General features: G+C 38.0%; 1 protein-coding gene across 4 annotated transcripts; it reads left to right on the plus strand.

Moving 5' to 3' along the window:
- The first annotated feature begins 1,501 nt into the window (after positions 1 to 1,501).
- On the plus strand, positions 1,502 to 26,358 carry CUNH5orf63 (chromosome unknown C5orf63 homolog). Of its 4 annotated transcripts, none has more exons than XM_023715261.1 (5): positions 1,502 to 1,532; positions 19,611 to 19,702; positions 21,011 to 21,128; positions 25,004 to 25,060; positions 25,728 to 26,358. In XM_023715261.1, exons 3-5 carry the CDS (start codon positions 21,018 to 21,020, stop codon positions 25,902 to 25,904), a joined length of 345 nt encoding a protein of 114 aa, XP_023571029.1. In that variant the 5' UTR covers positions 1,502 to 1,532; positions 19,611 to 19,702; positions 21,011 to 21,017; the 3' UTR covers positions 25,905 to 26,358. The 4 variants fall into 4 exon arrangements, with proteins under 4 accessions (XP_023571029.1, XP_012370204.1, XP_023571030.1 ...); XM_023715264.1 differs by lacking the exons at positions 1,502 to 1,532; positions 19,611 to 19,702 and adding exons at positions 3,356 to 3,382; positions 3,437 to 3,456; XM_012514750.2 differs by lacking the exon at positions 19,611 to 19,702 and having other exon boundaries at positions 1,508 to 1,532.
- The last annotated feature ends 334 nt before the right edge of the window (positions 26,359 to 26,692 follow it).

Consider the following 26,692-nt stretch of genomic DNA (forward strand, 5'->3'; position numbering starts at 1 on the left):
AGTATAAGTCATGCATGCTTTTACCAAGGTATTTATAACTATACCCAAGATTATTTCTTTAAAAATGTGAAACTGTTAGGTTAAGTGACTTTTCCCCTGAAATAATAGGTCTTTTTGAGTGTTTGAACTCAAAAATAACCATAAGTAATCTGCTTACAGTCACAAAAATCCCCTCTTTAAACTACCAGCAACTACTGATTGATAAAAGTATCAACTTCAAAATTCTACTAAGGGATTCATTGCTGACTTTGGTTTGTTTTAGATCTTTTTTGAAGTCACAGAATACACATTGAGCATATAGTGACAAGCCCATGAATACTGGCAGCAGACAGCATAGGATACAATTCCAACACTCCATTTTTTAATTATTAGAATTTGGACAAGTTATTAAGCCTCCATTTTTTTCAGCTGCAAATGGTATTAATAATATTTATTAGGATTGTTCTCAGGATTAAACTTGTTAATGATTGTATAACCTCGAGCAATCAATAAATATTAGTTTTAAGTATTATAATTATCATTCATCATTTTCTCACTATCTACAATTCCAACATTTAAATCACCATGTCTGCAACCTGGACTGCTTGATTGCCTCCTGACATTTCCTTTTTGTTCCACTCCTGCCAATTCTAAACCCTTCTCATCTCCTTCCCAAAACTGAAGGATCCTTTCAAAAACAGAAAAGTGTTTAGCCCAATCCACTCCTGACAGGGACAGAAAGAGTAAAACAGAAAGAGGGACAGAAAATCCCCAGCTTCCCTTAGCACAAATCTGAAAGGCTGTGTGTTCCTCGCTACTTGGCCTGGCTGAGGCTTACCTTCTCTCCAAGCCTTCTATGTCTCAGCCACACTGATCAGTCCTGGAGCTCTGTCCTGGGCCCAGACCCTTCACATCCCAGTCCAAAAGCTATCTCTTCAACTAGATCACACTCCTGCTGTATTCTTCATATCATATGACTCCCCTTCGAAGAAAGCACTTCGCTGAAAAAGATGCATGACCTATTTAAAGGTTAAGTTCCTAAGAACTGCCTAGTCTACCCGATTTTTACATTTGGAGAGATCATGCCTACCAGTTTTGACCGTTCTATTCCCTATAAGCTAGTTTGGCCGGAAACAAGGACAGTAAATGGACCATACATTAATTAACGCATGCAGTGAGAGGTTCAGAGGTTCAGGCCTACACTGCAGTGTCGCCCAAAAGTCAGTTCCCACATCTGACACTGATCATCAAACATTTGGTTGCACAAAAGTAGGGCCATTTTTCTAATTTTTCAATCGTCTCCCCAGCTTTCCTCTCTCCTCTTGTTTCCTTTATTTTTATTTTTAAAGCTTTCTTATTCACAGTCAGCTTTTGGTTGTGGGTCACCCCTATTTTCTTGGCCCAGGAGCCACCCTGAGCGAGACCTTGGGACTGGGACCCGACTGGAAAGCAGAGAGCCCGGGCGGAAATGCGGGCGGAAGTGCGGACAAGCGGGCGGAAGCGTGGGGTGGGGGAGCGCGGGCGGGCGGAAGTGCGGCGCGCGGCCGGCGGAGGTGGGTGTCCGCGTTCGCGTGCGGGCGGTGGGCGCGCGCGGGCTGGAGCTGGCCGCCGGCGGGCAGGCCCGAGAGGGTGGCGCGCGGGCATGTCGCAACCCCCGCGGTGCCGATTGTCGTTAGAGGGAATTTAAACCCGGAGCTGTAAATCCGTGAGCCTCCGGGGGGACATTGTACGGGCGCGCGCGAATGTGCATCTTGCGGGGGAGCTCCCGGAAAGTGAATATGGCGGGAAGGGAAAGGCAGCTTTTGAAGGGAAAGCGGGAAACATCCAGTGACCCACAGACTTTCGGGCCCTGCGTTTAGTTGAAGCCTGAGGTATCCATATGATGGCATTTGGCAGCCGGCTGAGATGACTGCCTTTTAAAATACGTATTGTTGAGCCGCCATGTTGACCTTTAATTTGGGTGAAAGGTTGAAATGTGTGGGAAGGAAACGTGAGTGCCTGGCTTCCCGGGACCCCGCTAGCTGCCTGCAGCCCTACTGGGCAGAAGCGGTCTGCGGGGTGCTGAGCAGTGAGAATGAATCACACAGGGCAGTTCCCAACAGCCTTATCAGTCACCCCGACAAGTATCAGCTCACACTTTTTAATAAGTCTAAGAATGGAGAAGGCCCTACTAAATAGTCACCAACACAAATAGGCATGCGATTGTTTCTAAAACTAACAAGTTTTTGCCTGGGAGATCTTTATTCTTAAAAGGTAATGTTATTAAAGTACTTTTTTTATTTTAGGCCCTTAAATCAACGATGTGTCCCAGCATGAAACACCGTTTCTCAATCCTTCAAGGACAGGTCATACATTACTGTTTATCCCAACACAGCACATTTCCCAACCTAAGCTTGGGGCCCTTAGTTAACTGGTCACTCAAGCTATGTTTCATTGTGCATGACTCTGAGCAAGAGAAGGTGGCTATAAGAGAGCACCATCTCACATACTGATAATTTGTGGACTAGTTTATAAAAATGTATATGAACTTTGGCAAGCTCAGGGACCAGGGTTCGAGCCTCAGTCCTGCATGCTGTGCCAACCCCAGCGACAGAGTCCAGGCTTGGTAGTGTATGCCTGTAATCCCAGCACTGGGGAGAATGAAAACTAGGAGTCCGAGCTGCCTAGTGAGACCCTGTACTAAATACATACATTAAAAAAAAAAGTATATGAAGATCCACTAGTGTTTCAAACCGTGGACATTCAGTTGCATTATTGGTAAGCAACAGATTAACAAGTAGAAATACTGAGTGATTGTCATATCACTGGGATATAGCAGAACTAATAATGGTTCTATGTGAAATGTTGTAGTCTAATAACCTGGATTCTGTTCTACCAAGGAATTGCCTGAAATCAGAAAGACTCAATTTTGAAAATTAAAATTTGCGTGGTGCTTTAGACAGGCCCGATATTTTCTTTCCCTGCTTGCTGTGCTCCAGGAGTAGCCACTTCCAAGGAATGGTGACGTTTTCTTTTATACTCCACCAGAAGAATATGTAGCTATATAGCTTTAGATTCATATTAATAGGTAATATAAGTGAGAATTTTTCTAACTAGGGAATTTATTGACTTGTGTTTGTATTGTGTCCCAGTTGCCTGGATCTATCATGTTTTTAATTCCCCTGGAGAGCCATTATGGAGCGATGTCTTCAAAATAAGTTTATTTAGAAGTTTTTGTTTCATTGTTTTAAATACTCTAGCTAACCAATACATTCAGTTACGCAAATCCTACAGCTTGGGGTTTCAGAAATATTAAGAGTTTAAGATGTGGTACTAGTAGTAAAGTTTTCTATGTACCTTATTTTAAATCCAATTTTTGCTACTGCTTTAGTCAAAGAGTATACACCAAAAGAAACCAAAAGCCAGCTAGAATAGTTCCTGAATATGATTTCAATTTTGTTTGCAATTATTTTGAAGGAGAGAAACCATCTGGATCAGATATGTATAGCTAGCTATACAGATAGTGAAAACTCAGTAAGAATCTATCATCCTTTTCCTTGTATCACATACCAAGTTCTAGGGACAAGATCAGTTGAGGTAAACCTTTTGCAAATGGGAAAGGGATCTAGGGAAAAAGAGGAGAGAGTGGAAATAAAAAAGACTAATGTGCTGTGTGTATGTATAAACTCTCTACAATGCATATATTCATCATGTATCACAAATAGGTACTAATAAAAAATCACTTGGGTAAGAATATGCAAAGAAAAAAGTTGTGGTTAGGTTTAGCATAAATATATGATCCTCATCCTTAATTCCCCACCCCAGTATAGGCATAGGGATGAGGAAGCATGAAAACATTATTCTAGCTCTTATCTAAGTTAAAAATTAACTTTTCACAAATGGTTACAAAATTCAGTGTACTAAAGTATTATTAGAAGGTACTTATTTCCAAGGATTCAGAACATTTCACTATGGACCGGGGAGATAGTTCAGTGGCATAAGTGCCTGGCTGACAAGTGCAAGGTCCTGAGTTCAATCCCAGGTACTCCCCACCAGAAGAAACCCCACAGAAACAGAACATTTCACTAATGTCTTAGCCCTTTTTCTGTTGCTCTAACAAAATAACTTATGTGGGGTAACTTACGGAGTGAAAAGGTTTATTTGCCTCATGATTCTAATAGCTGGAGAATCTAAACATTATGGCACTGAAGTCCTGGCAAGAGTACCCTGGCTATGTCACATCATAGTGGAGAAACAAAGTTTGGAACTAGTTGCGTACAGAAGGGCTAAATGTGTGAGATGACTTCACTTTATAGCTCCCAATCTTAAGAGATTAATGGACTCTGAGAAGTAAGCATTAAACCAGCGTATCCCCCAAAACCCATCACCTAATTACTTTCCAATAGGCCTTTCCTCTTCAAGGTTCCACCACCTCAACCCCACCACATGAAGTACCAAACTTCCAACACATGAATCTTTGTGGGGTACACTCAAGCCATTTCCAAACTGCAGCAATCAGAAGTAATAATTCATAGCAGCCATTTTCTTGTATAATCTTTAATAAGGTAGTATTATTGTATTGTCACTCTTTCCTCTTCCCAAAGTGAGAATTTTTTAAGGGTGTGAATATATTTTAATTACTTGTATATTTCTAGTATCTAGTACATTGCAAACACTCGATACATGCTACAGAAGTGCAAGGGCAGTGTCCCTGAGGAAAAGTGGGCTCTGTAAAGGGTGCAGAAATATTGTGAATACAATAAGATAGAGAAAACAACATAAAACAATAGTCTTCTTTCACCAGTTACTAAAAGCAGTTAGAAGTAATGCTTTAACAGCTTGGAACAGGGAAGGACATATTTGAGAGTTCATAAATGGTCAAAAATTGCCTTTTAAGAACATCTGGCTGAGGGCCGGGGAGATGGCTCAGTAGAATAAGCGTTTCCCTGACAAGCACAAGGGCCTGAGTTCAAACCTTGGTTCCTAAAAAAAAAAAAAAAAAAAGATCTGGCCTGCTCAGTTGTAGGGCCTTTGTTGTGTTGACTGGAATATATAAGTCAAAAGACCCTACCAATCCTGTCTCCACACTCCCTCTGGTCCTGCCATGTTCCACTTCTCATACAAATGCCCTTTCAGCAAATACTGAGTTTTCATGGAAGTATGCTAAATTATTAGCTTACTTAGGGCTCTGATGTGTCCTGCCTCAAGGATAGAAAACCTGTGTTTTGATGCTAGTCTAGATTGCTCAGACAATACTGAAGAAAACCCATGCTTGTTTTTCCTAGTTTATTAATGACATTTAAAAAGGGCTTAGAGTAGGCATCTTTTTCTGTTGTAATCGGATAGTCAGGGGGTATATGTTGCCAGTGGGATTATAGCAAAAGCTAGAATGTTTCAACTGTAAATAAATGAACTTCCTCTAATTGTTCCAGTACTTTTTCATATTAATAATGAAATAATGGGGAAGTGGTATCTAGCTTAGTCGGGAAGGAAGGAAACGACATTGAATTATTTGATATTTTACTTTTTAAAATATACAGTCCTTCCAGGCAATCAAAAGAAAGGATACTATTATTTAATAGAAAAATAGTCAGTTAGGGCAACTTGGGTCATACTTCTAGGGGGAAAAAGACCTAAATTTGGCTGTTTCTCCAGGTTCAAAAAGTGAAATTAATGTGGATCTTCTTAGATTTAGAGGTTAGAACCTCATTTTATGATGAAAAAATTTTTTATCCAAAGCTGAGACTTTCTGTTCTCTCCAACTTAAAAATAAGCCTGAAACAAAATATGGTTTCTGTTATGTAGTATTCACTGAGGAGATATATATGTGTATTTTCCTTTTTTGAAAAAAAAATTTAGAAGAAATTGTACTGATGGCTTCTATTTCTGAAATTCCATGCTCATTCAGTATGTTATGGCTCAAGGAAAAAATATAGACAAGTGAACAAAAAATGCAATGTGAAGACCCAGTTAAACATCATTGTCCTTTTCCAAAGTCATTTTCAATTGTAAAAGGTTAAAATAATCTGTTGAGGAACAGACGAGGACTCAGGTAGACTGTCACATTTAAGAGTTCCCAGGGGCTCCCCTCAGAGTGGCTCATTTCCAGCATTCAGATGGAGCACTTCTATCGTGTTGATGTCACAAGTTCTATGAAATTGTGAGTTGAGGAGTTCAAATGTCTACAGAAATTTGCTACAGAATGGCTAGAAATTAATGAAACATCTTTCAGGTCCTGTGTGCTAATATGGATTATTTCACTTCTTTGGCAAGTTGAACTGGAAATGAGTAGAGTATTGGTAATAAATAGAAGACACTGGATGGATAGATTTTGAATTACAAAATCTTGTTTTGGGAATGGGTTTGTGAGCTTCTAAGTAGCAAGAAAACTACTATTACTGGCAAGGCATGAGTTTAAGAATAGTTTAATGAAATTGCCTTCTTTCTGAGTCAGTATTAAATATCAGATATTTTCAAAGGGAATTGGTCATTTCGATTAAGAAACAATGTGGAAAGAAGTCTGCGTAATTCCTTATGCACTTTGTTCCTATTCCTTGAACTAGATGATTTTGCCCTCATCTTAATGCTGTCTTTATGGAATGAAGGAATTTTCAAATTGGTTTTTAAACTCTATTAAGCCCTCATGTATGATATAACCCAACCACATTATTCAGGTTTTCTTGGCTTTCAGGAACAGCTTTGCAACCATTATGTCATAATTGAACTGAACATTGTTGCACAATCTGAATTTGGAATATGCTGCCCTGGCTCTGGGCCAGTTGCTGAGTCAGATCTTTAGGGATGAACCTGGAAGGGGAGGGCTGCAGTGTGTGCGGACCCCATTGTATCAATAAGAATCCCTTTGGACTCTGGCACTACAGGGACAGTATCATGTAAATACATTGCTGTTCTTGATTGGCATCATTGTGCTTTTCTCAGCTGAGTGTTTTCCTGGAAACCTTCCCCTGACATTGTCATGTGAAGCAACCCTATTACCAAGTAGACTCCTCTGAAGCAATGATCTGGAAAGAGTGACTGTTAAGGTCTAAAGATTCTAAAACAAACTTGTGCTTACACTGAAGATTCCTTTTGCTTCACATTTGTCAGCTTGCTACAGGGCAAGGCAAAAGCAGTTGCATTTCTACACATGCCAAGATGAAAAAGATCTGTCATTAAAAGTACTCTTTAAGATGTGTCTAATAGGGAGGGAGAAAAATACACTATTCTTCCTATGGAAGTAAACTTTTCCATCTCAGATGTTTACATAATTTCAAGATGAGGGGCACACCCTTTTAGTGTCACCATTTCCCAACTCTGTTCTTTTTGACGCCAGGCTTCCCAGTTGTGGTTGAAGAGCAAGAGAAAAGAACTGGCAGTGACTCCTTCCTGGCTCTGCAAGTAAATTATCATACTTATCATCTAAGTATTTTTAGGCTTCTAACAGTAAAAACACTTCCCATCCTTTGTTCAAGTCCTAGTGCAGTTACATGTCATTCACATGGTAATTCTTCAGTATGGGGTTTCCCCTTCTCAGGTTATGACTTTTGAGACCCAAAGTTCATCTATGCACATGATTCTTTGGGGTCTCTGGAAAATGACAAGGACAAATGGTACAATTTCCATTTGATAATTGGACCCAGGATTCAGAGAGGTAAGGATTTTCCCAAATGTCTCAAAACTAGTTAATGACAGTTGCCTTTCTCTTTGGGATATATAATCAAGAAATCCTTGCCTAAAAACTGCACTCAAATAATTCAGACATGAAGAATTCCAACTAAAACTCAACAGAAAGCATAATTTTAACACTCTAAATGAAGAATTATGCTATTTGTGTTTAATTACTCTGATGAGTTGATAGGAGCTGTGTTCATTTAAGTGATTTTTTATCTCTCTAGACAATTTGTTTAGAACTACTAGGATCAAGTTTTGTCTTTGAAGATTATAATGAGCCCAACTTTACCAATATCTGGACAGCTTCTGTACTGACACACATGGATTGTGGAGATAATAGGTTAAATAGTAATGGTTTTATATTTTTCCTCCTTTGAAAAATATAGGCAAGTGCTGGGAAAGAGCAGCTGGAAGGGAACTGGCCTTTGTTTAAAACCTATTAAAGGGAAACTTCAGTTCCTCAAAAGCTCAGAATCAGTGTGCTGTTTTAGAATTGTGTGTAACCTGACTGAACTAAGCCAGTACCCTTGCTAGATATTTATTGACCAGTCCTACCTAGACTTGGTGATGAGGATATTTGACAGTAATATGTCTTAGAAATTCTTATTTGAATAATGCTCATAATCTAAAATTTTTAACTATTTGTTTGAAATATTTTTCAGTTTTGTAGTTTCCCATTTCTGAGACTACTCTTTCTACAGATTTAAATCTTCCATTTGAGAGCAATAAAAGCGTATTTCCATAAATATAATCATTATTGTTATTTTTATAACAGTACATTACTACTCATATTATTTAGTAATCTGTAGTTAAGCTTTACTTTTCTGTTCTGCCTAATGACTTACACAGACTTTTATATTTATTACCCCTTTTAAGTTACTCAGTCAACTTTTTCCCTCACCTCCTCTAAACCATAGTCTCTACTCTACTCAGAAATACCTCTTTTTAGTTAAGATGTTAAATTAAGCAAGAGCCAATCAAGGTAGTTCATTTTAGGAAGGGGCAATGGTTGGAAGAATCAATTCCTTCAAAGCAGCATCAGACACATCTCTTCTAGTTTGCATACATTATTTCATTGCCCCCATTCTAAGCAGCCCCATCACCACTCTCTCATTCTATAAATTCTCTCTCCATTGGCTTTTGTGATGACATACTTTCCTGGTTTTCCTCCTACCTCCCAAATTGTACTTACCATCTCCTTTACTGGCTCTTCTTTACCTACCTCTAAAGATTGGATTATCTCAGACCTCTTTCCAGGGTCTTCTTTTTTGTTGTTGTTCTGTTTAAATGCTCTCATCTTGTTCCATAGCTACACTGATGATGAAGACTCAACTGTTTATACCTTCAGCGCAGTCATCTCTCCTGAATACCAAATCTGTAAATGTCACTGTCTGCTTGAACCCCAGAATTTCCCTAACTGTGCTCTTGATCCCACATATCCCTCAACCTGTCCTATCCTCAGCTTCCTCATTTTCAGTAAATGGCACTGTCAACTGCCTACAAACTCAAGAACAAAACTGTATTAAGTTTGCAGCAATCTTTAATTTCTCGTGTCCAATTCATTGACAAGTCCTCTTGGCTGTTTGTACTCTAGTAATTGCCATCAACTTTTCTCACCCAGTCTGCCGCAGTCATCTCTTAACTGGGTTTCCATTCTTGTTCTCCAGTAATCCAATTGACTTTTTCTCCCTAATAACCCAATCCTCATACAGTACTTAGAACAATCCTTCATAAGAAACTTTCCTCCTCCATATCTAATGGAAATTCTTTAATTTTAATTTTATTTTATTGAGAAATATCAATGAGACAGTTTCAAAACTGATTAATAGGACAGTCTCAATAATTAATACATTGTACATTGTTATCTTCTTAGTGGTTATCCATAGTACAAGATGCAGACAAAATATCCTGTCCAAACACTATTAGTACAAATCTTTCTTCTCATTGAAGTAAGCAAAAGTAACTGTATATCCTAACTATTCTGCATATACAGATACAAAATGCTCCATCCTTTGTATAGCCTTTTTTTGTTTAGTCCTGTCAGAAATGGGAATTCCATTGGCATCTAAGTACTGTAGGTGCGTGAATTCAGCAAAACAATCCAACACAGTCTAGCAGTCCACAATAGTAGTGGGTTATCCACTGAAGTTGTTGGCTTGAGCCTTTCACTGCTCAGCATATTAATATGGCTTTACTTTATATACCTTGTTTTTATACTTTTCTGCTGAATGGTTAAGACCAAGATAAAGCAAGACCTATATAACAAGAAATGTAACTTTTGTATCTGATAAGGTCAGTCAAGTACCCTCAGGATTTATCCTTTTACCCTGTACCGCAGTTTGCAGATCCTTTGTCCTTGTCAGCCATGTGGAAGAGTCACAGCCACTGCTTGACCAATTTGCTCTCTCTCAAAGCCTGAGAGAATGTTTTCTCTCCAGGTGACACTCTTTAGGCACACTCTATGTCATCAATCACATTGCCCTGTGGCCCCATAATCTCTTTGATCAGAAAATTTGGGACACAATTGAGTTACAGATGTTACAGTATAGGTTCTCCTATGTCCTGAGTCTTCACTGACCTTGAAAGGCTATGGTCAAAATGTTGGCTGTCCTTGCAGCCATTCTGTTTCTCTGATTTTGGTCTATAAACTTAAGTTGTTAACCCTCCAGAAGAGAAGCTTATTATTACCCTACATCTTATGCAATTAGGTTTAACTTCACTATCTGTCTGAATATCAAACATCTTAGGCATAACATGGAACATGTATTTTCCACCAAGTATTGATATGTTAAACATTAGGTCCCTACAGAATATGGAGATAAAAATTTAAAAAATGAAAAATATTTAAAGAATATGAATAAACAATTACATATTTTTACACAATTTAGAAATCTAACCATATACAGCATTGTAGCAAGACAGTCCTGTGAGATTTATTTTTCTTTTTCTTGTATCTTTTTTTTATTTGTTACCCATTAAAAAAAAAAAAAACTTTTATTTGTGAAACAGTGTGTTAATAATTGGTATGTCATGACAAGAAGTATGTATTTAAAAGACCAGAATGACAAGTATTCCAAGCATGACCCTTCTATTACACATTGCTATCTTGATTCACAAGTATCAGCATGTATAGTTAGTCAGGGTGAGAATCCTATCAATTAACTGCTAGTTTCAAAAACCTGTGCATGTTCTCAAGGTCATTGCCTTGCCCATCTTGTGTGTATAAATGTATGGCTTTGTCCCTGTCCTGTTTCCCAGCTCTTCTCCTTGCCCTCTTCTCATTGTCCAATACAAATGCATGAAATATAAATGCTTCAAGTTTATCATTCTTCATAGCTGAGTAATACTCCATTGTATAAAAATACCACATCTTTTTCAGCCATTATTTATGTGATGGGCATCTTGGTTGTTTCCAGTATTTAGTTATCACAAATTGTGCTGCTATAAACATAGTACACATATATCACTATGATATGATGTTTTCAGTTCCTCTGGGAAAATTCCCAGTAGGGGGATAGCTGGCTTGAATGGGATTTCCAGTCCTAGTTTCTTAAGGAGTCTCCATACTGATTTCCAAAATGTTTGCATCAGTCTACATTCCTACCAGCAGTGGAGAAGGGTTCCCTTTTCCCCACAGCCTCTCCAAAATTTGTTGTTGGTTGATTGCTTTATGATAGCCATTCTTGCTGGGGTGAGATAATATCTCAGTGTTGTTTTAATTTGCATTTCATGGATGGCTAGTATGTGGAACACTTTTTCATATATTTATTCGCTTCTTTAATTTCATCCTCTGAGAAGTGTATGTTTACCTCGGATGCGCATTTCTTGATTGAGTCTTTAAATTTAGGGACCCTACTGTTTTTTAGTTCTTTATAAATTCAAGAGAGCAGACCTTTGTCTGAGTGCTTATTAGTTAAGATTTTTTCCAAATTTGTGAGTTGTCTTTTCACTTTGTTGGTAATTTCTTTTGACGTGCAAAAACTCCTCAAGAAGAGGTGGTCCCAGTTGTTAATTCTTTCAAGTGTTACCCGTGCAATTTGATTTTTGTTCATGAACTCTTTGCCTACCCTTATGTCTTCAAGAGTTCCTCCTACTTTCTCTTCCAGGAGATTTATTGTTTCTGTTTTAATGTTTAAATCTTTAAATCCATTTTGACTTTAGCTTAGTACATGGTGAACGACCTGGGAAAAGTTTTAGTTTTTAGCATGCAGAGAGCCAGTTTTTCCAGCATCAATTGTTAAAGGTGATGATCTTCCAATAAGTGTGTTTGGCCCCTTTGTCGAAGATCAAGTGGCTGAGTGTGTTCTTAGAGGCCTCTGCATCTTCTAATCTATTCCATTGATCCTCAGGTCTATTTCATTGCCAATACCATGTTGATTTTATCACATTGGCTTTGTAGTATAATTTCAAGTCAAGAATTGTAATGCCTCCTGCCTTGTCTTTGTTAGCCAGGGTTGCCTTTGCTATTCTAGGTCTTTTCTGGTTCCATATAAATTTTAGGAACAGTTTCTCTGGTCTGGGAGATATGTTGGTGCTAGTTTGATAGGGATTGGGAAATTCTTTATGCCCATCTCCTACTTGTTTCCCCTCTTTCCCTTGGGTTCTGTGCTTTAGTCTCATTATCTTTTCTGTTATTTCTAGTAAGTCAAACTTGTCCTTACCTTAGGGCCTTTGTATTTAATGTTTTCTCTCCCTGAAATGCTCCTCATTCAGATTTTAGACATTCTTGTCCTTTAGTCTCAGTTCAAATGACAGCTAATGTTATGGTTTGTGTCTAGTTGTCCCCCTAAAGCCTCATGCTGTCATGGGGTGAGGACTTCTAGAGTTTGTGTTAACTCATGATCTACTGGGATTATGTGCGATCCAAGGCTAGGATTATGGGTTTTAGTACTGCTGGGATTACCCATAGGTGGGTAAATACTGGGAAGTACCCATAGGTGTGAGTACTTCCCCTACCCTGGGGCAGGTAATTTGCATTACAATGTAAGGTGGGAAGAGAAGCTAGCTGCTTGAGCTGCTGCTACCCCTCCCTTGTGCTCTTTCTCTTTGCCACCACCATGAAAGGTTGCTTTTTGCTCTGTGCTGCTCTGCGTTGGACCCAGCTGAGTATGGACTGAAACCTCCAGTAACTGTGAGCTAAATAAACCTTTCCTTCCTTCATTTTGAGTGTCAGGTATTTGTCCCAGCAACGAGAGAAGAGTAACTAAGACAGCTAATCAGAGTATTTTATTTAAAGAATAAAATACTTCACTTGTTTTACTCCTTCCTGTACATTTATCTGATATACATTGACACTGAAGAGGCTCTCCACTAGAATGTGGGCCCCTATGAGGTTAAGCTACTTCATTTTGCTGGTTATTGTTTCTCAGCATCTTTAATAGCATTTGATACATGAAGAACATTTGATAACTAGTTTTTTATTTTTTATTCATTTTAAAGACAAAAAGATAAAATAGCAGTGAAACAGTTTGAAAACAGGTTAATAGGACAGTTATAATAATTAATACACTGCATATTGTTGTCTTCGTAGTAGTTATTCGGAGAACAAGATGCAGACATGATATCTTGTCTAAACAATATTAGTACAAACCTTTCTTCTCATTGAACTAAGAGAAAGTAGCTGTGTATCTATCCTATCATATATATATATATATATATATATATATGCCTATCCTATATATATGCCTATCCTATATATATATATCTATATCTATCTATCTACATATATATGTTTATGTATGTGTATATATATGTATATATGTTTTGGTTTGGTTTTTTGATAATTGTTAAATGAATAAGGGAGTGACTGGTCCTATACCCAGACTGTTGCATGACCTCTAAATCCTTCCCACCTCCATGCTTCTTTGCTATGCAATACCTTGTGCATGCTGTTGTTCAGTTAATCTTCCAAAGCACTGGATTGTCATCCACTTGTTCAAAGCCCTTTAGTTGTTCCTAAGTCATACATTACATTACACATCGCTTAACTACCATTTAAATTCCTCCATAGTTTTCTCCTTGTCCACCCTCCAAACTGATTTGCTACTGTCTTGAAAAGAAATCTCTTGACTCCATTCAGAGTTTCCCCCATTGTTTTAGTCATCATTCTTGTTGCTGAGACACATAGTTAACACAGTTTAAAGGAGGAGAGATTTAATTTGCTCATCAGTCCATGGTTGGCTGGCTCTAAGGCAGAGACATCATGCCAGACAGGTGTTGGAGAGCAGAGCAGCTTAGTTTATGATGGCTGGGACAGGGCAAGGAAAGTTTGCCAGAGAGAACCATACATATGGCCCAAGGCCATTATCTCTATGACCCACCCAGACACACCCAGGAGTGTGCTGTATGTATCTGCTTGGAATTTCTTACTCCAATGAAGTTGACACATCAAGTTGAACAGTTTTGGTCAGGGAGATAGCTTGGCAGTCTAAATTCCTGCCTGGCAAGCACAAGGACCCAGGTTTGATCTTCTGTACCCCATGCCATGCTGGCCCCCCACTGAGCCAGCCACCAGAAAATGGGCATGGTGGTGCACACCTGTGATTGCATTGCTGAGGAGGGTGAGACAGGAAGATCACTATGAGTCTGAGCTGTATAGTGAGACCCTGTACCTAATACATATATACATACATACATACATATTTTTTTTTAATTTGAACAGTTACATCTTTAGCATTCCTCCCTCAACACCTTTAAGTCTAATCCCAAATTTAGAACATTTCCCCTTTGTCTCTATATTCAAATTCTAAATGATAGTTCATTTGCAAGCCACCTTCAGTTTCAACCCATGCTCTTAGAATGTTTGAAGTTGTTTATTATATGCCCCATTGTTATGTGCCCTGTATTTCTAATTTACCTGTGTGTGTAAGTATGTCTTATCTTCCAACCAGATATTTTAGTTTTTCATGAGTAGGGATCATCTCTTACTCCAATTCTTCTTTTCCTTCTCACTATGGTACAAATGAGTGAATAATATCATCAGCTTACCAATGACTGTGAGGTCTATATAACTTTCATTATTTTACGATCCCCACAACTCAAGCCAGCCAGTCATGCCTTGAAGGCATTCGGAGCAAAAAAAAAAAAAAAAAAAAAAACACTTCTATCATTATTTTAGGTAAAAATTTACCAATCTTTTCCTGAATCCACTAAACTAAATGTAACGTTTTTTTCTGCATGTGCCTAGTGTATGAAATTGGTGACTCCATATACTTTACATATTTGTAAGCGAAAAAATGAACTAACCACAAAGTAGGATAATAGCAAAATCTGACAGTTTGACTTTACTTAGAAGAAGCTAAAATTGGTGTGCATATATTAAATGGTGGATATATAAATGGCATATACTTTTAGAGAAATTGTAATCTTATTGGTAAAGTTCATGCTTCAAAATTTTCACAAAGTTCAAATTAAATGTGTGTGAATGTGAATGAATGTAGCATCTATTAGTCCAAATAGTGGAATAGAAGTGTCAAAGTACTTGGAAATTCCATGGCTATAATAATAATTCGAAGGAAATTTAAGGAATTTTTGTCAGTGAACACTCATCTGACCAGTCAGTGTTTTCTAAACATGATTCTCTATCAGCTTCTGTGGTGCCCTGTATAGAGAGCCTGTTGACACTGACTCTGGAAACTGCAGAGAGGCATTTTGACATAAAGAGCTGCTCTTTGCTCCCCAGGGTTGGGTATAATATAGACCAACTACTCATGATTTCATGTGCTGTGTACAAGCAAATCAAAAGTCTACTGGTCAGAACAAAGCTAAACAGGATGCTGTGTACAAATAGATGGTTAGCTCAAGATCTTTGTTACAATACCTTGATGCCACCTTCTTACCAGTTTCCCCTGCTACATACCTGGGCTTCTGGGGCTGAGACTCTAGAAAAGTACCTGTGATCCTGGCTGTACCAGTGAGTTAGGGCCTCCCTCCAGGTTGGGCCTTATACTGCCCTGTTTGCTGTTTCTGTTCTTTAGCTTTGTTCCTACTCTGATTAGCCTCTTGGAATCAACATCTCAAAGTATCTTTTCAATTTTCAGTTTTGGCTTCATCCTTGTGTGGTACCTTTTCTTGTAACACATGGTTCCACAAGGGCCAGTCTTTCTCTGTCTTGCCCTTGTACCCAAGATCTCAGGCTAGGTTCTCATTTGTTTAGGAGGGAGGGAAAGTCAGACATACCTGTTTGATTAAAAGCAGAGAATCACTGTGGGGCACAATTTCTCCCTCCTGTGTTTCCTTGAATTGTATGGACTACAGTGACCCAAAGGACTTACATAAGCTTTCAGTAATTTATAATAATAGGATTCTTTCCATAAGAGGTAGGGGTGTGTGTGTGTGTGTGTGTGTGTGTGTGTGTGTTTCTGTTTCAGTTCATCCCGATAAAAGCAGAAACATCATGCTTAGGTGGTAATGAATGTGAAATGGAGCACTTAACCTCTTACATGGCACAAATGACTAAACGGAAGCCCTGAGCTCTCTATGGAACACAGGTTCAGCAAGAGCTGTGGTAATAGTGTTTGGTTAATGTCAGCTCAACATTAAATTTATATTGTACTCTTATGAAGAAGCTCTGACATTATCTGTTAATAACCAAGGTGGTACCTGTGCTTATATAGACTTTTTGATTTTGCACATGAGCTACCACTGCAGCTTGCTGATGAAGGAATGTGTGAGCTTAGAGCTTTGGTGTGCCAAATGACTGTGTGAATAGAATTCTGGTCAGTTAAGGTCAGTTTTTCTGCTCAGATGAGAACAATGTTGTTTCTCTCTTAATCAGGTACACACAGTGTTTGAAAAATCTACAAGCCCCACATAAATGACATGTAGCATAGGTAGGGCAGCTCCTCATGCAAGAAATGAATAATCCTTAATAAAGGTTCAAACGACCCTGACTTCTTTCTGTACTGTAATCGGCTGCTTTAATGGTATGCCCTTCAGTGCTTAGCAGGGAAAATGCTATAAAGTTAAGTTATCATCCCTGTCTTGCTTCAAGGAGGACTGAATTGGTCCAATCTGTCCTCCCTTCATGTTGTATTTGATTCTCCCATAAAAACCACTGAAGTCAGCTTCAGTTGTGTAGAAAGGCCAGCATTCACCTTCTCTTTTAGGGGGATCCATGCTTCTGAGTGGCCCAGGACTTGAAACAGCAGGACTTACCATCTTTATTGTTAGTCTGTGGAATTTGTTTAAGTATATTCCAAATCCAGGCTTATGGTTTTTCTTATGCCTCTTGCTCTTCTTTCTTTCTTTTCTTTTTTTTTTTTTTTTTTTTTTAAAGACTGTGACAAAGGTGACCCAGTTTGCTTCTTTGATATTATGAACACAGGTTTTTTCTGGTTATATCAGAGTGGCGTATAACAAAATACAAAGGATAAAATTGTGTCTGTGTGTAGTATGGACATATTTCATGACTAAACTCAGCGACATAATAAAAAAAAATGTGTGGTTTTCTTACGGTGCTAAGCTAACAAGCAAAGACTGCTTTTCAAGTTTTGTTTTGTTTTTTTGTAGTGCTAAGGTACTGTTCAAAAATAAACAAACTAATGAAAATGTCATGTTGATAGAGTAGCCCACATTAAGATTTTACTTCAAAAAGCATGATTTGGTGAATGTGACATTGACAGCAATGATATTAGAGTTTACAGAGTTAATAAAATGTTCTAAGGAGAATATTAGAGAGCTCCCATTGGAGTGTATCGTTTTTCATTTCATTTTCTAGCATTAAGTGGGAATATAAGAATTATGGAATTTTAACCTTAATATCTGTGCAGGAGAGAGATAGGGAGCTTTTTCTTTATGTCAAACTCTAATATAATTTTATAATACTTGCAAAGAAATAAGTTAATTGAACAATATGGTAATATGCATGTACCTTAGGGCATTTGAAAAATATGCAGGTTATAAAATAACATAACAAGAATTTTTTGTACTTCATCAAATGGTGGTAATTGGTTTTATTTTAATCTTTTTATTAGTGCATATTACGTACATAGAATAATGAGTTTCATTTTGGCATTGTATGTGCATATAAACAATGATTATTTCTGCCCTCCCAAGACCCCTTCTGCTCCGATTCCCTTCCTCTTCCCTGTCCCTTTTACACATTTCTCAGTAGACATTCTGTACTTAAGTGATTGAAAAATGTTTAAAAAAGTAGAAATGTAGAGTAACAGTCATGAAGAGAACAAGTTGTAAGTAGAATGGTCGTAGCATCACTGAAGAAGTTACTTAGCTCTGAGTTGGTTGAGCAGATATTCTAGCAAATCTGGAATGAATAGCAACTCTGTTTACTACGACAGGTTTTATTTGTCTTGGATGCAACCAAGACCACATGCTGTTTTTGTCGTGTTGCAAATGCTGAAGCAGATTTCCCTTGTGCATGTGAATTTTTTTAAAAGTCTTAACACCTCAGTCTCAACTTAGCTAAGTAAAAGCAACAAGTTTTGTTTTAATTATCAGCCAGACATCAATAAATCGTCAGTCTCTCCACTAAAAGAATGTAGCTGTAGTTCACCCCCTTGCTATAGTTTCAGGTTGCTGCCATAGATGACCTGATCATTCTCATTTCTAAAGGCTGCATTTCTGCACTTAATAAAACTAATTTTAGTGCTTTTTTTTCATGTATAGCACAACTTCTCTGACCAGTGGATAGTATGTCACTGGTGGTACTTAAATTTCTATATACCATAAATATGGTTAATATTCTCCCTACCACAACCACCTTCCTCTTTCTGTTATTTAAACAAAACCATGTTTAGAAGCTGTGTCTCTCACTATGTTCACCTTTTAGAGCCTTTTTGATTCTGTTAACTTTACAGAAAATATACCAGGGATATATCAAGTGTCAATACCAGGGCTTGACACTTAATAGAGACTAGCACAGAATGTTATGAAATTGTTTAGGTCATTCCCTACCTTGGAATGACTGTGAATAACAGACCATTGCAAAATTCTTACCACATTCCTTTTTTATGCATTATCAAGATCATTTAGTTAATAGGGTTAACTGAGTAAAAGTGGAAGAGAAGAGGTTGAAAATGAAGGAAAGATCAGTATTTTCATGCTCAGTATCTGATCTTTTTTCTTTTTTAAATGTATTTGGTACAGGGTCTCACTTCACAGCACAGACTCATAGTGATCCTCCTATTTCCAGCCTTCCCAGCACTGGGCTCATAGGCATGTGCCACTACACCCAGAGTGGATATCCGGCTCAGTGTGCCTGGGGTAAGGCCAGCACAGCATGTGGTACCAGGGATCAAAATGCAGTTCCTGCACTTGCCTAAGCAGGCACTTAGTCTGCTGAGCTATGTCGACTGGACCAATATCTGATCTTTTTGTCCTGTGGTTCCTACTATAGTTTGATATGAGTGGGTGGTTTTCTCTAAAGTCAAATCATTTTGTTTGAAATGAGTTTAAAGCTGATCTTGCGCTGAGGAGCTTGGTTGCCAGCGAAGATTAACAGTTAGTTACTGTGGTCATGCTCTGTGGAGCAGAGCAGGGGGAGATTCAGCAAGGTGGCAGCAAAGAGGTTAGAACTAGCTGCAGTACTCCAGCCCAAAATTTTGTGGCCACCCTAAGGAGTGTCCCCTTATAACTAACTACCCCTTAGTTACTAGTCTAAATAGTGACTTATCTACATACTGAGTAATTGAACAGGGATAGAGGTAAAATTGCAGAGGGTAGAAAAGTCTCACTGCAGTATTTTTATCATTCAAATAAATATTGAAGCTCTTGTAATATGCCAGGTTAATTGTGAGTACTTAGAGATATAGGAATGAACACATACTTGCTGTTACAGAATTTATATTATAGTACGGGAACATAATAATGTTAGATAGTAAAGGGCAAGAGAAAACTGTAACAAAACCTAAAGATAGAGAACTGCAAGCTGGTCGGCATGCTTATGCAGTCACTAAAACCTCTTCAAAGGAAGTGCCATGAAATCCAGGCCAAATGGGAGAAACTACTTCCGTGCTTTTCAGGCAAAGGGAAAGGAAATGAAGACTCTGATGAACAAATGATTTCTGGGAATTCGCAGACTAGAGAGAATATTCTGCTGCTGAAATTTGCCAAGGTAAGGGAGAGAAAAGTGATAAATGAAGTTTGAGAGAGTGAGTAAAGCAAAGTGAAGCAATCATGATCCCAGGAATGCATTCATTGTAGGAATATTGATAAATGATAAAGCCAACAGTGCACATGAGTTTGAAAAATGAAGTTATAATATTTGTAGCTTTAAAGGCAAAACTAAAGGCTCAGAAGAATAGCTAAGAATAATAGGGTGTCTTGTGTCAAGCAAGGTAGCAGGATAAGAGAGCTTCAAAGCCTCATGTTTGACATGCTACTATTAAGCTGTTCTCACCAAAATCTCTCCAGTAGAAACACTAGTACATTTGTGTATGAAGTTTTTGAAAATTATGGCAGTTTCCTTTCAAAATCCTATGTTAGGAATTGAGCGGAGGTTTTATTTCTGACAAGTTAACCCAATTCACCACTATATTTCCCCTAACTATAGCTTTATATTTTCCCATCTCTTACAATAAAAGAGTAGTAGATCTCATAAGAGATAACATATACATTCAGTTGGGGACTTATACCATTTACTTTTATTTACTGTGATGACAGTGTCTGGATGTTTTTGAGTGTTTGCCAGTGAGATATGCCTCCACTTTTGCCATCATCAGGACGCTGCAGAAGAAATGTAGTTTTTGTTGTGGCTTAGGTCTAGATGTTCCCCCAATCCTCATGCAGTCATAGCTGGGGCTTTTTCAGCTTTGTCTGGTTGTATAATGTGTGGCAATGGGATTGCTTCATGGTCCAGTGCTAGGATCAAGGGCACAGGATCAAAGCTGTGAGTGCCACTCCCTACAGGTAGGCTGAATAAGATAAAAGGGATAGAAAGAGCTGTAGTCCTTCTGTGCCTGCTTTGCTACTTTCTGCCTGCCATGAACTGTTTCTCCTGTGATGCCCCTCTGTGATGCCACCCTGCCTTGGAGCCAGCCAACTGTGGGCTGAAACCTCTATGAACTGTGAGCCAAATAAAAATGTCCTCCTTTAACTTTGGTATTGGGTATTTTGTCTCAGCAATGAGAATGGTAACTAAGACAGTTTTCATGTTAATAAACCCATGTAGTTTAATTACAGAATCCAAGTGATTAGGTACACAGCTAATCCCTAAATATGGATTTTTCCCATTCAAATTCTGTTTTGTGTTGGGTACCATGAATGTTGAGGCATTATGTGGACTTGCCTCTCTAACACTCTGGACTCTGAGAAGCAGTTTTGAAGTCTTCTAATTGCACTTGTAGTATTGCACCTTATTGTTTGTATTGTAAAGAACAAAAACTAAAGTGGTAAGTTTACTGCTTTATTTTTCTTTTGGCAGAACTAAGATGCTCTGGTTTCAAGGAAATAGCATGCAAGTTGCCAGATCCTTTGGACTTTTCTTGAGAAATCTCTCTGCCTCTAAGACATCTCTGCCTGTGTTGACCCTATTCACAAAGGTACAAGGTGAAAAAGTCAAATTACTACTTAGAAATGCAAAATATTAAAATTATTGAGTAAAGAAAGTTGTACATAGATAGACAAGAGCAGTATGACTCTAAAAGGAAAGGTAATGAAACAGTGTTTAGACCTGCTCCATTTCTTCATCAGCACAGCAAAAATAACTATCTCCTTCCCTGACACCTCCTTGTCTCACAGTACTCAAAAGATAAATTTGTACATTTAATGCTCATCTGACCCTGACATTAAAAACAACTATGCGCTATAATATCTTTAGAAGTATATAATTTGGAAATGTTAGTCCTTGCTATTTATAGTTATTTGTGGTATGTTATAAACATAGTTATGAACTGAATTGACAACCACTGAACCATTCTATAAAAGAATCATGAAAAAAATAAATAAAAATAAAAAAATAAAAGAATCATGAACACTGAATTAGCAAATAATGACCATTGCTCTTATGAAATGTACTGGGCCTTTGTGACCCTGTAGTTCTAGTATTTTTGTCAACTAATGTTCTTGAGAAATCTCAACTAATCCAATACAGAGCTTTATTTTATGTGAGTTGTTGTTTAAAAGTACCTTATTTAATGTATACTGTTGATTCATTAACATTTTATGCACAGTCAACAGCAGTACTAACCCATGCCTAAATGACACTTAACACGCATATTTTCTCCACAAGGCAGGTTACATCCTGCTTATGCTTTAGAACACTGGACAGCATTTCAACAGTAAGCTTGGTGGCTGTTTTGTAAAATTACCAACAAAAAAGGACAAACATGAAAAACATGAAGGAGATACTGACTTATATATGCAGTATGAGAGCTGAAACAAGAAAGCAAAGCATACCTTGTTGGACCTCAGTTTAGAATGAGTGCTTCCATGGGCTCTTTTTTCATCACTGTGCATCTGGCTCATGAATGACCACAAAAGTGCTTCAAGTATTAATTTGAGGGTTACAAATAAGTTTTAACAAGTAGGCAAATCGACAAATGCAGAACCCATGTATAATGGGGATTCACTGTCCTACATTTAAGCTACAAGGCTAGTTTTTAAGAAAAATTTTCAGAGCTTTTTTCCCCTTGCAATTCATAGTATAAATATTAGTAGTTTCTTTTTGCTAGTTCACACCATTATGTGTAATTTATGATAAAAAGAAATATAAATTATTTTTAAAAAGGTCTCTTTAACAGAGCTTCCAGGTTTATAGATATTTTAGCAGTTTGAAAACCTTTGACAGTTATCTAATAACAAAGTTCATGTAGTTTTTAAAATGAGTTTCTTTAAATATTTAATCTAAACTATTTTTCATATCTATGCATATATGTTGCACTGTTGGGAATTACAGAACCCAAAATATTTCTTCACCTGAGAATCTATGATAGGAAATGCATATGAGAACAATAAGGATGAAATAATCTCATAAAGCTAGTTGTTCTCCTTTGGCCTACTTTCTGCACTGTTTTTCAGTTTGGATACCAGCTGAGATAGTCAGAAAAATTTATGAAAGTAAAACAAAACCCCAGCCTTCCATTCAGGTTTTATATATGTACCGAACACATGAGGCACATGAGAAGATACCACTGCCACCTCGAGAACTCACAGCCCCGTGAAAGAAATACTTAGAGAATTAGGTCTCTGTTGGCTATGAGTATTAGAGTGAACTTTATAGAGTGACTTGGTTTTTTTCTTTTTCTTTTCTTTCTTTTTTTTTTTTTTGTATTCTAGGGAAGGGTCTACAGGGTGTTCAGGGTCTCACTACTAGAGCGGACTCATAGTGATCCACCTGTTTACAGCCTCCCAAGAGCTGGGATTACAGGCGTGAGCCACCACGCCCAGTCGTATAGAGTGACTTAAATAAAAAGATTTCATCAGTTTTTCTGAAGGCTTTTTTTTTTTTTTTTTCCCCCGGGGGGTGGGGCTAGCTCAGCCTGCCTTAAGGGCAGGTCTGGTAAGGCCTGAGGATCTGGGGATTGAACCACAGTATCTTGAGTCTGACTGCCTTTGTTTAAGCAGGCACTTAAACAACTGAGCTAATGGGCAGGCCCCTTCATGAGTTTTTCTTATTTCAGGAATAGTATGGGCTGGGGATATTGCTCAGTGGAACAAGCACTTGCCTGGCAAGCCCAAGATCCCGAGTTTGATCCCCAGTACTACAAAAATAAAGAAATAAAATTAATAAAGAAATAGCATGACTCAGGAACTAATCTTGGTTAAATCCACCATCACTGCAGTAACCCTAAGCCCTAGATCTCTTCCCCTCAGACATATACAGACATCCCGCAAAAGTCTCGTGGTTGCCCATTGGCTCTGATTAGCTCAGCCCTGAGCTCACTGTGGGCATGAGGGGCAGGTTGTTCTGATTGCTTGAGCCTAGGTGAGGTGTTTGTTGCTCAGAGAAGGAATTTGTCACATGCTGAGAATAGTGCTGTGGAATGAAATGAAACTTGTGCAAGAAAGGGGAGTGGATGCTGAACAGCCAGCCCAACAAATGTCCATAACAATTCAGGTGCAGGGTAAACAACACATCCCAAGGGAAATTCTAGAGAAGGATGTTTGAATGGTCCGTGCCACAGAATTTTACTCTGTTTGGGTTTCTTAGTTGCTTTTTAGAATGTAATGAAGCTATCCTTCTAGAAACATATGCCCATATTTGGTTGTGTAATTGTAGGCTTCTATAGACACTGGTTCAAAAACAATACACCTAGATCTAGGCTCTTCTCAAGTTTTAATATAAAAGCAAAAAGTGGTACATTTGGTGCTTCTGCAATTTAGCATGTTCTTGTCTTGCTTTTACTTTTAAAATCCTATGTTTAGTTTTGACACTTTCTTAGAAAATTTCCACATGGTTTTCTTCAAATATTATAAATAACCTTAAAATTATCTTTTAAATTCTTAAAGTATCACAAAGAAACATAATGATTTTGCTAATCCTACCAGTAACAACAAATTGATGAGCCTAATTCTCTGTCACAGGAAATCAGGTCCAAAGAGGTTCAGAAAGATTTCGTTCCTCATTTCAAAACATGCAATGAGTTAAGCTAGAAGAAGGGCTTCTCTGTTACATAATAGTTCATCTCTTCCTGATATGTTAAAAGCCAGGTTTTATATAGGAATCAGTAATGTTATTTTTAGCTCATGTAAGTACTAGTCCCTTTTCTTAGACTTAAAGACTGAGAATCCTTTACATTCTGCCACAAATCCACAGTATTCTCAACAGACCTCTCCACAAAGTGTTTTAAGAATGTGAACAACAGTGGGCACTAAACTGTCCCTGTTCTTTAAGTAGAACGTTAGTCCAGGATACATTTACTTGACATTTGTAATAAATAATAAAAACAAGCAAAGTATTATAAATTGGTACAGTTGTAATCTGAAGAGATTTTTTTTTCTCCTTTTAAAGATGAGACACTCTCTAACACTATGCTAATGGGTTTGTTCCTGCAGACTAATTAGGAAAAATAGGGTAAAGGTCAGTGGTACTTCCCACTCCAAATAAAATATAAGTGGCTGCAACAGACTAGCAGTGTCAGTCCGGCCAAGTGTAAGGCCACGGAGGTACTCCTGACTCGGAAAGGACAAAGCCTTAGATAGCCAGACCAGTGACAAAGTACCTGAATGTATTGCACATATATAAATTTGGTTAAACATCAAAACAACCAAAAAGGGCAGATCCCATCTGCCTTGAAATTCTAGCTATTAAGAAGATTCTATGGTAATGTTTTGAATTGGGAATAAAGAACTGTAATTAACCTGATGGAAAACTGTCCTTTTAAGTAAGGACAATCTGCTTCATGTTTTGTTTTGCTTTTGTTAGGCGAAAAACTGTTCTTTGGATTTAACAACCTGGTTTTCTTTCTTCATGTAGGATCCATGCCCCCTGTGTGATGATGCTAAAGAACTACTCAAGCCTTATAAAAACAGGGTAATATATGACAGTGTGGCTTTTATGTATGTGGACTGGATATGACATGTGATATAAAGTATCTGCTTGGCTCCTTTCTTTAGGAAAAGAGATTAAATGATTTTTCATTTAAATTTTCTTTCTATTCTTCAGAGAGAGTTTAGTGCTGATTTCCATAAAACTCATTATCCTTAAGTGTTTTTTCCATAACAGTACTGATTTTCCTTCTCTGATCTTAATATGAGTCAAAGTTAACTAGCAGGTGCAGATACATGCTTTCTTTAAACTTTTGTCCCATTCCTTTTATCTCATTTTGTAACTCCCATGGCAGTGTTTTCATGTAGTAAATCATCACACCTTTGCCATTCTTCCTGCCAAAACCTTCTGGTCCTGATTGTCAGGCAGCTTCCTAGCTGGGACCTGTCTATTTCAGTTACCTGGAAGAGTCCTGATGCTGAAAGTAGCAGGTATAACAGAAAAGTAGGAAGAGCAGGAGATAGAAAATACCTCATGTAAGGAAGTCAGTCAAGTTTTAGAAACCAAGGGCATTAGAACATTGTGGACCTAAAGCAAACAAATGACATCAGAAACCTCTCAGCATTACAGTTTGAGCATCAATTCATCAGCACAGTTGCTGTGTTGCTCTGTGGTCTCTAAAGTACGGAGCTTTAGCGTGCCTGTGTTTCAGTTTGTTTTACAGGAGGTGGACATCACCCTTCCCGAAAACTCTGCTTGGTATGAGAGATACCAATTTGACATTCCTGTCTTTCATTTGAATGGCCAGTTTCTCATGATGCATCGTGTAAACATCTCAAAACTTGAAAAACAGCTCCTGAAACTCGAGCAGCAAGGTGCTGGATGCTGACTCATGCCTACATGGTTTTCCACCCTCTGTGTCCATAAGGCACCTGCCTGAGGAAATGATCATGGCCTGGTACTCCTTTTGTCAGTTTCACAGAGCCCTCACTGTTGCCATTCCTCCTCTGACTGATGGAAGTACTGTGTGGGAATTGTTTATTTATGGGCCTTTTATAAAATAGATTGTCTTGGAAGGGAGGAGGATGACAGAGGGAGGGGAAAACCCTTTTGTTTTATTTATTTTTCTCTTTTGTGTTAATATGGAAGCACCTCTCATGAACTGGACAGTGCTGTTTATAGGAAAAGGCTCTCCAAATTCCTGCTGCTTCCCTGAAGGGTTTAGCTTTTTAATGAAAGAATAAGTACTCTTCCACTCAGTAGACAAAGTGAAATGTAAATCGTTAATAACTGTGCACAGTCAATAAAGGGGTGTTTTAACAAATACATCTGCATGAATCCTATTTCAGTGGGATTTAATAATACCTGTTTAAAATTAGAGTTCATTTTTGTTGGGTTGAAGAGAAGAATTATCCTAGCCAGAGAAGCTTCATTTCAGAAAGACAAAAGAAAGATTTAAACCCCCCAAATGTTTATAAGAATCTCAACATGCTTTATGCAGGGAAATTCATTTATAATATTGAGTACTGCCTTAAAATTTGTATAGCTATCACCAATTAAGTTAATTCAACATTTTTATAAGACAGTTTTACCAAGTTATAGTAGCTTGGGGAAAATTTGCTTCCAATCATAATTGAACAGACATATCATCTAAAGATACAATATTCTTTACCATTC

The sequence above is a fragment of the Octodon degus genome, unplaced genomic scaffold, assembly GCF_000260255.1.
Source record: "Octodon degus isolate 3935 unplaced genomic scaffold, OctDeg1.0 scaffold00040, whole genome shotgun sequence".
Classification (NCBI taxonomy): domain Eukaryota; kingdom Metazoa; phylum Chordata; class Mammalia; order Rodentia; family Octodontidae; genus Octodon; species Octodon degus.